Genomic DNA, 16,682 nt, shown 5'->3' with positions numbered 1-16,682 from the left:
ATCAATCACAACTAAGTTCAAAGGCAAATCAAGTGATTACAACATAAAGAATCACATGACAATCATAGAATCGTAGATTTCTCGTTGTTTCGATTTTCGGAAGAAAGCTTCATCTTGAAATAACTTAAGTTGTAGAGTAATATTCAACTTTTGAGGTATGATTTAACCTTCTCTTCATCTCTTTGAGCCTTACAAGTAATTAAACCTAGAAATTAGGTACAAACCCCCATAGAATAAGCTTTTGCAATTCTTATGAACTCTTATAGACTTGGGTTGATTGTTGGAATGTTTTATATAGTTCTAACATGTTACTTGGAGTTATTGTGGTATGGATAGGATGGTACTGATGAGGGGGAGTAGGAAAGTAAAATTTTGTGCGTTTTGCGGGAAAATTGAGCTACAAAAGAGCCTGCGAACTTATGCCCGCGAGTTGCTTGCTTAAATGTCTAAGTGAAGATTTTCATGAGCTATGAGTTTGATTTTGATCTTGAATAGTTCATTTTGTGTAGGTAGTCGTTCATAAGGTATTCAAGGACCCGGAAGACGCGTATAGATCTATCAACGAGGTATGTAAGGTCCTTCTTTATATCTTTCGGCATGACTAGAACTCGAATGAATGTTTATTGGATTGTTTCATCGAATTCGAACTGCTCCACTTCAAATTGATAAATATGATTAAATCTGCCCTTTTCTCATGAATAACTCCGATTGAAGAAGATTTAAGTATTCTCATCCTTCCTTGTTCGTCGCTCAAAGAGAATTAAAATTCTTTTGTTCGTTCTTTTTCCGACGTTGATATTGATCCTGGTTACTGACAGCTTGAACATGATGTCTACTTCAAACAAATTCATACTACGTAACTTCCATGTTTCTTGTGTTGGTTGTCTCATAGTTGGAAACCAAAGGACGTAGGGACAATAACGATAGTCGAAGGATAACGACGATAGGTCACTTCGACTCTTGTCATGATATCTCTTCTGAGGTTGGTATTGCATTGCACTTATATATATATATATATATATATATATATATATATATATATATATATATATATATATATATATATATATATATATATATATATATATATATATATATATATATATATATATGTGTGTGTGTGTGTGTGTTTATTTTCATTACCGAGCCGCGCTATAGTCGGCCGGGTAGGCACTTATATGTGCACCTAGACATGTTTCTTCTTTACCGAGCCGTGTTGTAGGCGGCCGGGTAGGCACGTAGCTGTGCATCGCCACTGATCAGTTGGGCAGAGATGATGTTGTGATGATGAGCTCACCCCACAGAGGGATTTATTATTATTGTTATATGATTGATATATATACCTCCACAGTGAGGAATGATTTTACGAGCACGCATTTACATTTATGTTGTGGTTATGGTCGCCCTCAGTGGCTTTGAACAGAGTTTCAGGTTGTTTGTAAATCTCTTCTCATATTATTTACATTATTTGTGCTTGTGCTTACCGCCCTACATATTCAGTACATATTTAATACTGACGCCTTTTGTGCGTTGTGTTCATGCCCACAGGTGCTAATAGACAGGATAGTGTGCCTCCGCAGTAGGACACCGAGATCAGCGGTTGAGTGTCGCACTCCACTTTTTCGTAGTTGCTGGTTGTGAGTCTATAGGTACAGATGCATATGTATATGTATTGTTTTGGGGTATGTCGGGGCCCTATCCCGACCTGTTGATATTGTGTTGCTCTTTTAGAGGCTTGCAGACCAGTTGTCAGTGTATATATGTTTTGCTTGGCCTTGTCGGCCCCCTTGTACAGTTGGCATGACTATATAGTCTTGTTGGCCTTAGCTATATATATATATATATATATATATAGGTTGTTGTTGGGTTCTTCTGCGTGCAGGATTATACATTTGGTTCTTGTTAGTGTCATATTGCAGCCTTGTCGGCCTATTATTCATATTACATGTCACAGATGCCATGGTTGGTTCGCTCGGGCCTTCGGGTGCCGAGTGCCGGCCACACTCACCAAGGTTGGGGTGTGACAACCAGAGAGGCTATTGTTTTCCAAATGTATGACAAGTAGCAATGAGATATTAAACAATGTTGCAGGAGTGAAACCTGTTAATTGGTTATCATGCAAGAACAAATCGGTTAGTTGGCTTAGATTACCTATCTCTTTTGGAATGTTGCCATTAATTCTATTATCAGACAAATCGAACTTCATCAATTTTGTGGCATTTCCAATAGAAGAAGGGATTATACCTGTGAGATTATTGTTTGAGAGATCCAAGACTCTGAGTTCGAGTACATACCATGCACCTTTCCACATTTCACCACTGAGTTTATTGAAAGCCAATGAAACTTTTTGAACTCTCCGGTTTTGAAATAGACTTGTACTTCCTTCGAGCTGATTGTGTTGAATATCAATCACTCGTAAGCGGGGCAAGTTGCAAAGGCCATAAGGGATGCTTCCATTAAAGAAGTTGTTCCGAAGATTGAGTTCTCTGAGAAAGGACAAATTGGCTAAAGACGGCGAAATTGTGCCTTGAAGTTGCAAATTAGGAAGGGCCAAGGCCACAACTCTTTGCTTTTTTGGACTGCAAGTGACACCAAACCAAGAGCAAAAAAAGTATTGTTGGTCCAATTCTTGGCCAAAAAAGGAAAGGGACTTGTAACAAGATTTTGGAAAGCTAGTAAAGCTTCTTGGTCTGTTTCATTTGAAGAAGCAATTGACGTAGAAAATTGAAATAGAAAGATAAGAATCAGTAAGAAAATGTGCTTCTCCATGCTGTTACTATGCACTGGAAATAGAATGTTTCATGGGGATTTGGAAACTGTATTTGTGTAGTTGCCAAGTTAGTACTCCATTATATAGCACCAAGATTCACCAAACAGAAAGATAGATAAAGAAAGAATAAAAAAGGATAGTCGATTATATGTGTCGTTTACATACAATTTACTATCACTTAATTAATACTATGTGTCCTTATTCGAAAAACTTATCACTTAGTCATGGTAACATAACAAGATTTAGTGCATAAACTGGACCCAACGCTTATTTTCTAAGCTAACAAATTTGTTTTCCAAAGACTAAACATGGTAAAATATGTTAAAAACTTTTCCGCACTGGGTGTTTACATCAAGACGATGAATGTAAGATATATGTCTTGCATATACACTCTTTAACACTTAACCATGGTTAGGTAATATGCGTTTTTACTCGATGTGAATAAGTATTTACCTTATTTTATTGTTCACTCGACTTGACCGTTGATTCAACTTGGATTATTTACACATCAAATATATAGAAGAGAAGTCCGTCAACTTTCTTATAGAAAGAAAGAGACCTTGCAATTAATTTTATATATGGTGGATTATCTATTACAATATCTTAATATCTAGCCGGCTGATAAAATAGAAAGACGAATTATATTTTACTTAAAAAATGAATAGAAAGACTAATCAGCTTTTTGGTGTGGATTTTCTCTCTTTGCCGCCTCGTTTTTGTCTCCTTTTGCATTAATAGCAACTTCACTGTCCTAAATTAAATTAAATTAAATGGGTTGCTTTGACTATGATTAGAGGGGAAAGACTCACAGTTCCAAACTTATTCCTTTTTATTAAAAACAAAATAATATCGGACTGCTGACGGGTTTAGCCGAACTTAATAGCTTTAACTTAGATTATATATTTGTGTTAAAAAATCTACTAAATATTTACAAATTTTAAATTTTGGACCAAGCAAGTCAAATGGTCAGTAGGTTCAATGGCATCTGAATCCATAAAGTTCAAATCCTGAATCTACATTTTGTTCATGGTTTTTGATGTTTTCGTTTTCTGTATTGAATTTCAGGTTTGAATATCAATATTCAAGGTGCTGCTGCAAATTACAAGGCCAAAAAAGTTGTGTTAGGAAATATAGAAATTTAGATCTGTTAGCGCGAAACGATAAAAACACAGCAATTAACGTGGTTTGGATCGATGTGATCCTAGTCCACAGTGAACGACCGACACTTTTATTAATATCAAGGGAGAAAGTAAGTTACAAGATTGAATACTCTTAGGTTCTATGTTATGTCCTACTTAATAAATCCTAGCTAGCATGTATTTATGTCCTACTAGGTCTAATCCTTTCCTAGAAAGGATCTAAATCCCAATAATACTCGAAAACCAACAAAGAAAAAGGTTTCATTTTATTTCTTTCCGCTTTTGAGTAGGAATTGGCTTGCATATCTTCTCAACTTCACAATCTCCAGCTTGAGATGAATTTCGAGCTTCCATATGAATGTCATTCAGTCCAATGTCTCTAAGCCTACATGAGCTAACTCCGTGTAGGAAACAAGAGACACTAACCGAAATCTTGTACATACTAGTAGCTCTACCTCATCCTGTCGTTCTCTATCCTGATGCATCAGTTGATGTGAACTCCTGGAAAATTCATACAATGACTGAACTTGACAAGAGGAACCACCTTGGTCAACATATCCGCTGCGTTGTCCTTTGTGTCAACCTTCAAGACCTTAACTGTGTCTTGTTCAACAACATCACGAATAAAATGGAATCTGATTTCAATGTGTTTGGTGCGATCATGAAATCTCTGATTTTTTATCAAGTGAATAGCACTCTGCTATAACATTTTAGAGTTGGTTCATGTTGAGCCCTACTCAATTCTGACACTAAACCTTTCAACCATATAGCCTCTTTTACTGCTTCTGCTGCTGCCTTATATTCAGCATCTGTTGTGGACAAAGCAACTATAGACTGGAGAGTTGCCTTCCAACTTATGGCACTACTTGTAAGAGTAAAGATATAGCCCGTTGTTGATCTCCTTCTAGCAAGATCACCTGCAAAATCAGAATCCACATAACCAAGGGTTGTAAGGCCTTCATTTCTCATCCCACAAAAAGTTAGACCAATATTTGAAGAACCTTAAGATATTTCAATATCCACCTAATTGTTTCCCAATGCGTCTTACCCGGATTAGACATGAATCGACTTACCACACTCACTGCATGAGCAATATCAGGCCAAGTGCAAACTATAGCATACATAATGCTACCAACTGCACTAGAATAAGAAACTTTTGACATGTACTCCACCTCTTCCTTTGATTGCAGTGCCATAAAAGATGTAAGTCTAAAGTGTTGTGCTAAGATGAAAATCTGAAGTTTTGTGCTAACGGTAAAGTTACGGGTTTACATTTATCTATGCTAAACCTTTGAACTACCTTGTCAATATACTTCTTCTGTGAGAGATGTACCTCACCGTTCTTCCTATGAATCTCCATTCTAAGGATTTTCTTAGTTTCACCTAAATCTTTCATGTCAAACTCCTTACCTAGCAGATTCTTCAAATCATTTATCTCTATCATACTATTAGCAACAATAAGCATATCATCAGCATATCACATTAAATAAATATTTGAATTACTAGATGCCGTCATGTGATGCACGCAGCTATCAAATGCATTTCTAGAGAAACCTTTAGTAATCATGAACGTATCAAATCTCTCGTACCACTGTCGTGGGCACTATTTCAAACCATACAAAGATTTCTTCAATTGACATACCTGATCTTCTTTTCCTTCAATAAGGAAACGCTCGAGCTGATTCATGAAGATCACCTCTTTAAGTTCACCATGTAAGAATGCAGTCTTGACATCAAGCTGATAAAACTTCAGGTCATAATGGGCAACCAAAGCTAGTAACAAACGAATTGAGCTATGCTTTACGACTGGTGAGAAAATCTCACTGTAGTCGATTCCCTCCTTCTGAAAAAAGCCCTTAGCAACCAATCTCGCTTTGTATCTAGCATCTTCTACACCCGGAATGACATATTTTTTTCTGAAGACCCATTTGCAACCAACAATTCTCTTCCACTTCAGTAAACTCACCAAATCCCATGTCCGGTTCTTGTGCAGAGAATTCATATCTTAGGTCATGGCTAAACGCCATTGATCAGCTTCACCACACATAGTATCTTCTGTATAGCTTGAGAGTTCCAGATCCTTTATTTCCTCCTCAGCAGTAGCTAATGCATAGGACACAAGATTAGCTTGCGAAGGCTGAGGATAATATTTTGGATTAGGCTTCGAAGTTCATTTGTGCCTTCCAGTAGCTATACTATATGGTTCACCTTCAGGTACTACTGTGTGAGCTTTTTCATTATCTGACTCCACCTGAGTCACTTGATCCTCATGTTTGGTGAGTTTCACATTTTCCTCCACCGTTTCTGTTGTAAGAACTTTCTGTCCTGCAAACTCAATAGAAGTCTTTCCAGGATCAAGCATAGAGGCCTCATAAAAAGTAACATCTCTACTGATTACAAACTTAAGAGGATCTAAACTCCATATTCTATATCCCTTTACCCCTTTAGCATATCCCATAAATAAACCTTTTCGAGCTCTAGGTTCTAATTTTCCATCACTTACATGATAATATGCGGGACATCCAAAGATTCTTAAGTACGAGTAATCAGACGGTTTACCTGACCATACCTCATTTGTAGTTTAGAAGTCAATTACCGATGCTGGAGAATGATTAACAACATAACAAATAGTATTTACTGCTTTCGCTCAGAACTCCTTAGGCACTTTGGCATTAGAGAGCATACATCGTGCTTTCTTAAGAAGAGTGCGGTTCATCCTTTCAGCTACTCCATTCTGTTGTGGTGTATTCCTAACAGTTCTATGTCTCAATGCACCATGAATCTTGCAGAAATTGTCAAACTCTTCATTTCAAAACTCCAAGCCATTATCTGTTCGAAGACGCTTAATCTTTTTGCCACACTGATTTTCAATTAATGTCTTCCAATTTTTGAAATTCTCAAAGACATCACTTTTATCCTTTAAGAAGTATACCCAAACCTTGCGTGATAAATCATTAATAAAAGTAAGAAGATACCTCTTTCCACTTTTCGATGGAACCTGGGATGGACCCCATAATTCTGAATGAATGTAGTCAATCACCCATTCGGTTTGTGCTTGCCTGTTCTAAAGCTGACCCGTTTCTGCTTTCCAAGGACACAATACTCATAAAAATCAAGTGTAGTAATCTTCTCACCTTTCAAAAGGTTTCGGTTGCTCAAAATTGCCAACCCTCTCTAGCTCATGTGACCTAATCTCATATGCCACATCTTAGCCTTGTCATCATCTGATAACTCTAAGGTTGCAACATTCGCAGTACCTAGAATGGTGTTGCCCATAAGTACATAAAGACCACCTTTTAGTTTGGCCTTTAACATGACCAAAGAACCCTTGGTCACCTTGGAGATTCCACCTTCACCCGCACACTTATATCCGAGCTTATTAAAAGTACTAAGAGAGATCAGATTCATTTTCATATCAGAAACATGTTGAACATTAGACAATGTTCTTATGATGCCATCATGACACCCTATACGGGTTGAACCAGTGCCTGCTATTTCACATATTTCATCGTTACCCATAAGTACAGTCCCACTCTTCTGCTCGTAGCTAGTAAACTAATCTTTTCTGAAGCACATGTGAAAGGTACAAGCTGAATCTAAAATCCACTTGTGTGTCTGAATGTCATCTGTTGAAGCAGTTAGCACATAATCTTCTCTAGATGTCTGAGCTACCTGAACCGTAGATACACTAGCTGTTGTTTTATTAATCTTCTTATTCGGGCAATCCCTCTCAAAGTGACCCTTTTGATGTCAACCCCAACATTCAATATCCTTCCTACTCACTCTTTTCCTAGACTTTAACCTAGCTACTGATTTGCCTCTCCCTCTTTGACTCAAGCGACCTCTAACCGTCAAATCCTCACCATGTTCCTCGTTCTCACCATTGTTGATATGGTTTCTTAATTAATCCGAATTCAATGCATGTCTTACCATCTGTAACGTGACCACCTCCTTACTGTACATCATTGAATTAACTATGTCTTTGTATGCCGGTGATAATGAAAACAGTAGAGTGCACGCTAGTTCTTCATCTCCCACTTTAATAGCAGCATGAGTAAGATCCATAGCTAATTTATTAAAAGCATCAAGATGATCCTGTAAAGTTGTACCTGTCTTTATCTTGATGGTGTGTAAACGCTGCCTTAACAACATTCTAGTTGTTACTGATTTCTTTTGGTAGAGATCTTCAAGTTTCTTCCACAAACTCGCAACTTTTTTCTCGGTACTAACTTCAAATAACACGCTGTCTGATAAGGGTAATTGAATTGCGCTAAACGCATCCATCTCAATCTTCTACTTCTCGGCCTCTTTCGTATTTTAGGGATACGAGTCGTCCAAAGCATAAACTGATCCTTCTCTCCGTAGCAACGCCATGATATTGATATTCCAGATATTGAAGTTATTACTTTACCCATCAAAATTCTCTACCTCAAACTTCATAGATGCCATAGTCTCCTCGTCTCCTAGATCTCACAACCTGTAGGCTCTGATACCAATTGCTAGCGCAGAAATGATAAAAATACAGTAATCCATGTGGTTCGGATCGATGTGATCCTAGTCCATGGAGAATGGCCGACACTTTTATTAATATCAAGGGGGAAAGTAAGTTACAAGATTGAGTACTCTTAGGTTCTATGTTATGTCCTATTTAATAAATCCTAGCTAGCATGTATTTATACTAATTATTTCCTAAAAAGGATCTTAATCCCAATAACACTCGAAAACCAACAAAGAAAAAAAAAATCCTTTTATTTCTTTCCGCTTTTGAGTAGGAACTGGCTTACATATCTTCTCAACTTCACAAGATCATTACAAGGAAGTTTTGAGTGTTCCGTTTTTCCTCATTTTAAGCATTGAAGCTCCAATTAATTTTGCCAATACAACTTATCTCAAAGAAAGGTATATAAGTCATCTTTGCTTTCTTTTCTTTTTTGGATATTTCCTTTTGATTTTTCCATATTTATTTTGGATCTTTTTTTATGTTATCTATTTTATTAATTGCAATAGGATTTCAAGATGGATAGGTCGAAGGAGGGGTATTATTAACCCAAAATTTTAAAAAGGGCAATTGTGGTCCAATCGGTGGAAGGAGAGCAAATTTAAATCATTTTATTGAGGACTTTTTACCTTTTTCTGTATCAAACTATTCTTGTTTTGCAAAACACTGTTTGTGTTGGAGAAGCAGTAGCTTCACTTTCATCAACAATAAAATACCAAATACAAGTTCATGTATATGATAGAATTGTACAAGCATTGTCGATCTGCTCAGGAAAACATTTATATTCAGAAAGCATTACAAATATGCTCAACAACTACTATATATTGTTTAACCAACAGACTGTAGTCCCACAACCTTGAGGCATTAAAGACAACACTTAACCAGTGCTCCATTTAGTCCAATTTGACCATGTATTCCTTAAGTTAATATTAGATATATTTTAAGGATTATATACATAATATACCGAGTTTAGTCAGGTGACATATGTTCACGTGACCCATTTTTTATGAATGGATTCGCCCCTGACTGGAAGAAGTTAAACTCACTCAAAAGCACAATGACTGTTTGGTATCAAAATGGTACATATTGTTTAACTCCTAATAGTAAGTATTCTGTTTCGAGCAGTTACAATTACTGGGAAGCTTATCAAAACTGGAGACATCTCAGTTAGTATGGAGCTGTACATTTGTCCCAAGACACAGATTTATCTTGTGGCTAGCCAATCAGAGGAATTTACTAACAAAGGAGAGAATGACAAGAACGTAGATTTACACGGATAATGATCAGTGTTGCCTATGTTAGGAGGCACCGGTTGAATCCCAAACTCACTTGTTTTCTGAGTGCAGAGGGTTCACCAGTCTGAAGGAGGATATTGAGCAATGGTCTGGGATATGACTGCAAAGAGGGGATGTTGCACAGCTTACTATGGATAAAAGAGAGGCATTGGACAAAGCTCAAGAAGGAGATAACAGTTGCAATGTGGGGTGCTATGATTTATCTCACATGGAGGGCAAGAAACTGGAAACAATTCCAGGCCAAAGTTCGAGATAAAAGGGCCGTAATTACACCAATACAAAAGGAGATCAAAGGAAGGATTGAACATATGAAGAATTCAAAGAGAGCTAATAGATGTCTTTACTTAATTCAACAGTTTTGTAGTTGCAAGTTCACTGAAATGGCAATAGGAATTTGTAACTAGTTGTTTCTTCTTGGATAGTTTAGTCTGTTTCTTTAGGGTGCTCATTAGGTGTAATGCTTAGATAGTTTAGTCTGCATCTTTAGGGTGCTCATTAGGTGTATATTTTGCTTGTTCAATGGTAATATTCACAGCTTTTTGCCCCCCTTGCACCCCCACCCCCCTAAAAAAAAAAAAAAAAAACTATATATTGTTGAAGTGGGAAAAACAAAATTAAATCCCCTGTTTATGGCTCTGTCCTTTAAGCTCAACAACCAATTTTCAAGGACATGGTCGAACTCGTCTAGATCGCATAGAGGAATTAAACAATTTTTTTTCACTACTAAATTGATTGTGTGATCTACATATTATTTAGTCGACTAACCTTTGCAGTTTTGACTACATCTATGACCAAGAAATATACGAGACGCACCACCAAATGATGTGGTGCAGTAGAGGGTTGCTCTTCCCTTAACCAGAGTTCTTGGGTTTGAGCCTGGATATGGAAAAATCCTTAGTAGAGAGACGACACTATTGCTCTTCCCTTGGATGCTCTCAATTGTTGCATCAACTGCCTGAAAATTTTATTGCATTAATTGGTAGCATATAAGATAGAGAATCAGAGGCAGAATTAGTTTAGTTAATGGGTCCTGATCTACTAGCCTTTCTGCTTGCTGGGTTCTAGTTATATTATTTATACATATTAAATGATTTTATAACACAAATATAGAGTTTGAGTCAAAACTATTGATTTCTTCCGAACTCGTAGCTGCAAAGGTGACTCCGCCCAGGGGCGGATTTACATATGACTTGTTGTTGCAAGGCTCTAGGGGAATAACATATGACAAGTTGCTGCTAATTACTCCTATAATATATGAAAAGTTGCTGCTAATTACTCCTAAGATAAGGTGCACTATGGTTAAATGGGAGAACCAGATATCCACCGGATAAACTTCAAGACTTGACCCAATTTGCAGCTTCCACACTTAAACCGTGATTTATTCATCCAACATATGTATTTGAGTAAATAGATAGAAGTACTCACGGTTCCGATTCATCAACACCTGCATTGCAGTTATAGCTTACTAATCACTTAACATTTACTCAGAAAATCTTAGTTTCAACAGAGTTTTTGTTACAAAGAAATGACGAAAAACCACATTTGTTATGATGCGATTACCATTGGAACTCCAATCTTATGAACTGATTAACACCTTGTCTTGTAGTTGTTTCGAGGATCTTTAAATCTTTCAAGAAATAGCACCAACGCATGTAATTACTTTTACAGTACTTGTACCACTTGCTGCATTTTTTCCGCCCTTTCAATAGTTCATCCAATAGGACCTACAAATTCATAACATAAGTACAATGAAAAAGGAGAAGTAAAGATAGGAAAATATTATGTTGAAGAATGAAGGTATAACATTGCAGAATACCTGTATAAAGTTATGTTTTAAGACATCTGAATTCACTCTCACTAGCAAGGTTTGCGGATGGAAGTAACTAAACAATTCATCAACTAAAGATTTATATCTTGATGCCCCGTAAGAGTGTATATCCAAATTTATGTGCTTGATACAAAGTGGTCGAATGTTGTTGCTTCTGTGATTGCTCGAATGAAATATCACCTCCTTAATTGACAATGAGAAATTATATTTAACATGAATTGTCAAACTTGGAAAGGATTGAATGGAAAAATCATCTACTCTGAAATTATCAAAAAAAATACTAAAGATGGAAGTACTAACTTGAAAATACTTATGAACATGCAAGATGGGAAGAGATAAACTCTAGGATATGAAAAGCTGATTCGATGCACGCTATAAAAGGTGTTATTTTTGGATAGGAGTAGATTTCCGTTATGATGTAAGTGCAAAAAGCAAAGTGAAATCCTACTCTCAAGATACAATGAACCACCACAAATCTTCTAATGCACACTCAAATAGAAGTTCCAAAGAATTTCTGAATCCTTCAAGATCAGTTTTTGCAGCAATTTAAAGTGAATGACAAAAAGACTTTTTAGGAGAATGAAATGATAAAGACTCGAATGATGAACTCAAGGAAACTCAAACTCATATAGCGAGTGAAAAATATAAGCGATGCACCTTTTAATGAATAGATGTGTCCTTCTATAAAGATGAGAAACATCTCTTCGGTTAACAACATATGTATGTGTCAACCAAGGATGTGTCAACCAAGGATTGGATACAAAGTTTCAGATTTCTTTTAACAAACAATAAACACATTAAATTTTGGATTACTCAAAAGAAAAATCAACATAATTAGTTATCTATTAGCCATATAAGTACCTTTGATTCAACTGTCAAGGAGAAAGTCAAAATTTCACCCCAATTTTCAGCAAAAGTTCTCAAGCCAGGCAACTTACTGGTTGCATAAACATACTTCAGTTCAATTTCAGCTTCCATTGGCCTTGAACCAACTACTGAAGAAGAGCTTGGTAATTTTACCATATCTATTAGCTTGAATGAGCGTAAATTAGGAGTAACAATGATAGCATCATCCAAGTCAACCATGTCACTTAAGGTCAAATTCTCCAATTCAGGACTCAAAAGTTTGAATTTTTTCAGTCGTTTGCATAAACGAAGAAACAAGGATTTAAGACACGGAAATACCGAGGATATCTCTTGAGGGAACCCGAAGGGAATGTATTCACAGTCTATTTTTAGGACTTGTAGCTTAGTACAAGCGTGCAAATCAAGTTTTGGTGCTGCTAATGAACTAAACAAGTGAAACTCACGCATATTTCGAGCTTGTATTTCTATTGTTTGTATATATCTACTGCCACAATTCACATGAACCTTTTTAAGTTGATTCAGATGAGGCACTGAGATGGAATAAAGGCCATACCAATGTATTAAAGTTATCTCAATAATGGAAGGGCACTTGTTGATAAGTTTAGACAAGGTGTCTGGAGAGATGCAAACAGAAGCAAGATATATCTCTTTCAATGAAGACATTTCCTTAATTTCTCCAATGTATTCCATGTTGCAATATCCTTTTAAATGGAGAACGGTTAATAAACTTGACTCTAACATGTCTGTAGACATGTAAAACAAGGAATTACGTACGAACAAATAGAATTCCGTGAAACTCATGTTGTCTGCAGCAAGTTTAATAGCAGGCTCGACGAGATAGCTGCATCGACAGTAACTGTAATAACGATAGCAGTATCCACAGTTTATCTTTGTAGAATTTGTTTGAACTAATTTGTGGTCATCCAATGATGCTATCATGTGACGCCAATTTCTAGAAACAAGGGAAGCTATTGCTCTCTGTCTCAAAGTGAGACAACTGAGGATTTTCTGGCGGATATCATATGGTAACTCTGATAATATTCCATGATCAGAAGCAATGGAGGCCATTAATTTGTGCTCTTGTGAGATTTATTTTTGTTTGTAGGGTTTTGGCCGTACATATAAGGATCAGCCGACCAAAAAAAAGTTAGAAAGAGAAGGTCTGCCTTCTCTCTAGAAATTTTACCGTTTTCTACCCGTTACTTTCCACTACATCACTGAACACCTGTCTTTCTCTCTCATCCCGATGGGACCGCCAGTCGGTAACCCACCGGGAAATACTTCCGATAACCCAATTTCAAACCCACCTCCATCTACAGTGGTCGGAGAAGGTAGCTCTTATGCTAACACTCTCTCAACGACCTTGAATCCAGCTGCAAGAAGCGGTTCTACCACAACAAATGTTCAAATACAGAAAGCTAGAAGGACAGTGCACAATGGTCTCTATGCTCTGGTTTTCAAAACTAAGGCATACTATGGAGTCATGGCGAATCCTTGCAGGCGCACGATAGTGGGGAGATTTCTAAAGTCCAGACCTCAGATTGACACCATACGATCGAAGTTTGATGAGAAATTTGCTATGAAAGGTTCGGTCAAAATTGGGGTTTTTGATAATTTCAACATTTTTCTTACTTTCAATAACGATGAGGATTACAATGCTATATTATACAAGAGATTTATTGAAATAGAGGGTTACCAAATTTGGCTACAAAAATGGACTCCGAGTTTTAAGCCGGAGGAAGATATTCCAATTGTTCCGGTTTGGGTATTATTTGCAGGTTTGCCTTTTCATATGCACAATTGGGATTATGCCAAACAGATTGCTTCTGTGCTAGGTACGCCTATTGAACTTGATGTTGCTACCAAAACGATGAATAGACCTAGCATGGCTAAAATAAGGGTTGAAATTGACTTGATGAAACCTATTATTCATAATGTTTGGATAGGGACAGAGGATGAAAATGATCCGCTAAAAGGGTATGTACAAAAAGTGGAATATGAGAATATACCTAAATACTGTAAACATTGCAAGAAGTTGGGCCATGCTCTAAATGAATGTCGTGTCTTGATTAAGATTAGAGAGAGTGAACAAAAGGAGGCTGAGAGAGTCAAGCAACATAATGAAAGCCTAATCGCAAAGAAGCCTGGGAAAAGAGATGAAATAGACAACAAAAAAGAAAATCAAGATAGGGGTCGAAAGATGACTGAGCAAAGGGAACAAGTGAAAACAAGAAATAGAGGTAGAAGTGAGCCTCCCAAAATGTTTAAACCAACTGGTGCTATTTTTGGAATTGATAAACCTATGCAAGTAGCAGAAAGGCAAAATAAGAAAGGAGTTCAAAATGAAGAGGGAAACAAAGAACAAAACATAAATGTGGATGGAAATAGAAAAAAGGAGGCTGTTGGTACACCAACAGAGGCAAATATGAATCTGGAAACAAATGAAGATCATCAGCAGGAAAGAAATGGGGATGATATGTCAAAAGACTCGAGAAATAGGCTCAAAGAAGATCAGGTGATACAAAAGAAAAAGGTCAAAGGGAAAGGGTCTAATGAGAAGACAAACAGCCCTCAGGAAACACAGATGTTCATGATCAATGATGACAAAGAATTAGAAGTGGTCCTATTTGAAGAAGGATGGGAACCTGATGTTAGCAAAAAGAAACAAAGGAGCAGAAGTAATAAATCCAAGGAAAAAAGACAATCAACTGAGCAAGAGGGGAAGAAACAAGAGATGACTATTACACAAAACAGCTTCGATGAACTGCTGCAAGAAGAAGACAATATAAATCTAAATGTGGATACTATTGCTGAGACTTCAGAAAGAATCCAACAGTATGAGGAAAGCACGAAAGGTCAAAAGAAGGTAGATGAATGGGTAGAGACGTCTTCTACTGAAGAAGAAAATTCATCTGAAGATGAGGATGAAGAGGACAGTATCTCAGAAGAAGGAGAAGACAGTGATTCAGAGGAATTTGAAGAAGAGGAGAAAGAACAAAAAGAGGAAAATCCTAAGGACACTAGTAAGGAGAAAGCTAACAACGAAACAAAAGATACAGAAGGGGCAGAGAACAAGAGAAAGTGGAAAGACAAGCGAGAATAACACCTATCACAAGGAACCAAAAAAAGAATACACAAAAATCTGTTGAAACCCCTACTAATGATTAAGAGTCTCAACTGGAATATTAGAGGGATGAAATCTCAGGCTACAACAGAAAGGCTTAGATATTTGATTAAAGAACACAAAATCTCTTTTGTGACTCTTCAGGAACCTTTTATCAACGAATCAAAATTAGACTCATACAAAGTAACTCTTGGGATGAAAGGTGCTTATGCTAATGTGAACAACAAAATTTGGATTTTTGGGGGGAATGATCTGGAATGCTCTATCTTTTGTTCAGAAGATCAAATGGTTACTTGTAGAATCAAAACTCAGTCTAATCAACTAGTATATATCTCTGTGGTTTATGCTAAGTCAAGGTCAGCAGGCAGGGAAGATCTATGGAGATATATGAGAGTATTTGCCTCAACTATTCAGGATCCATGGATGATATGTGGTGACTTCAACTGCATATTGTCTATGGATGAAAAGAAAGGAGGAAAACCATACAGTTTCAAGAAAAGTTTGCCTTTCATTGAATGTATCCATGATTGTGGTGTCAAAGATATTGGCTTTTCAGGGAATATCTTTACCTGGTCAAATGAAAGGAAAGCAGCGGATGTGATTTGGAAAAGGCTGGATAGGATTCTATGTAATGAGAAATGGAATGAGGCATTTAACATTACTGTTAATATCCATCTTGCTAGAATCAGTTCTGATCATTGTCCTCTCCTGATCACCTGTAAGAACAATCAACAGTCATATGTTAAGTACTTCAGATTCTTGAATTTCTGGACATACATTGAAGGGTATCAGAATATTGTGAAAGATAACTGGATCACACATACAAGTGGTAATATATTTTGGGAGGTCCAGTAGAAACTTAAGAATACAAGCAAAGCTTTAGGAGAATGGTCCAGAACCAAGATAGGAAACATCGTTGACAATGTGCGGCAACTTGAAGATGAAGTGAAAACCAAAAAGGAAAAATATATGCTATCGATGGATGAAGTAGACAGAATGCAGATGAACAAAGGAAAAGCTGAGCTGATTATGCATCATAAGCATGTAGATAATTTTTGGAGACAAAAAGCCAATCTCAAATGGAACCTGGAAGGAGAGGAAAACACCAAATTCCTCCATGCAGTGGTCAAAGGTAGAAGGAAGTATCTGCAGATCAGAAGA

At 36.9% G+C, this 16,682-nt stretch overlaps 1 protein-coding gene across 1 annotated transcript; it reads left to right on the top strand.

Moving 5' to 3' along the window:
- The first annotated feature begins 15,557 nt into the window (after positions 1-15,557).
- Positions 15,558-16,376, top strand: LOC132613283 (uncharacterized). Its single transcript, XM_060327308.1, has one exon. It carries the CDS (start codon positions 15,558-15,560, stop codon positions 16,374-16,376), a length of 819 nt encoding a protein of 272 aa, XP_060183291.1.
- The last annotated feature ends 306 nt before the right edge of the window (positions 16,377-16,682 follow it).

This window comes from Lycium barbarum, chromosome 10, assembly GCF_019175385.1.
Source record: "Lycium barbarum isolate Lr01 chromosome 10, ASM1917538v2, whole genome shotgun sequence".
NCBI classification, from domain to species: domain Eukaryota; kingdom Viridiplantae; phylum Streptophyta; class Magnoliopsida; order Solanales; family Solanaceae; genus Lycium; species Lycium barbarum.
The sequence above is the reverse complement of the archived record's forward strand: the minus strand, read 5'-3'. Positions and strand labels throughout refer to the sequence as shown.

Coding starts and splice junctions, on each gene's coding strand:
- LOC132613283 (XM_060327308.1), top strand. CDS start 15,558: ATGATTAAGAGTCTCAACTGGAATATTAGAGGGATGAAATCTCAGGCT.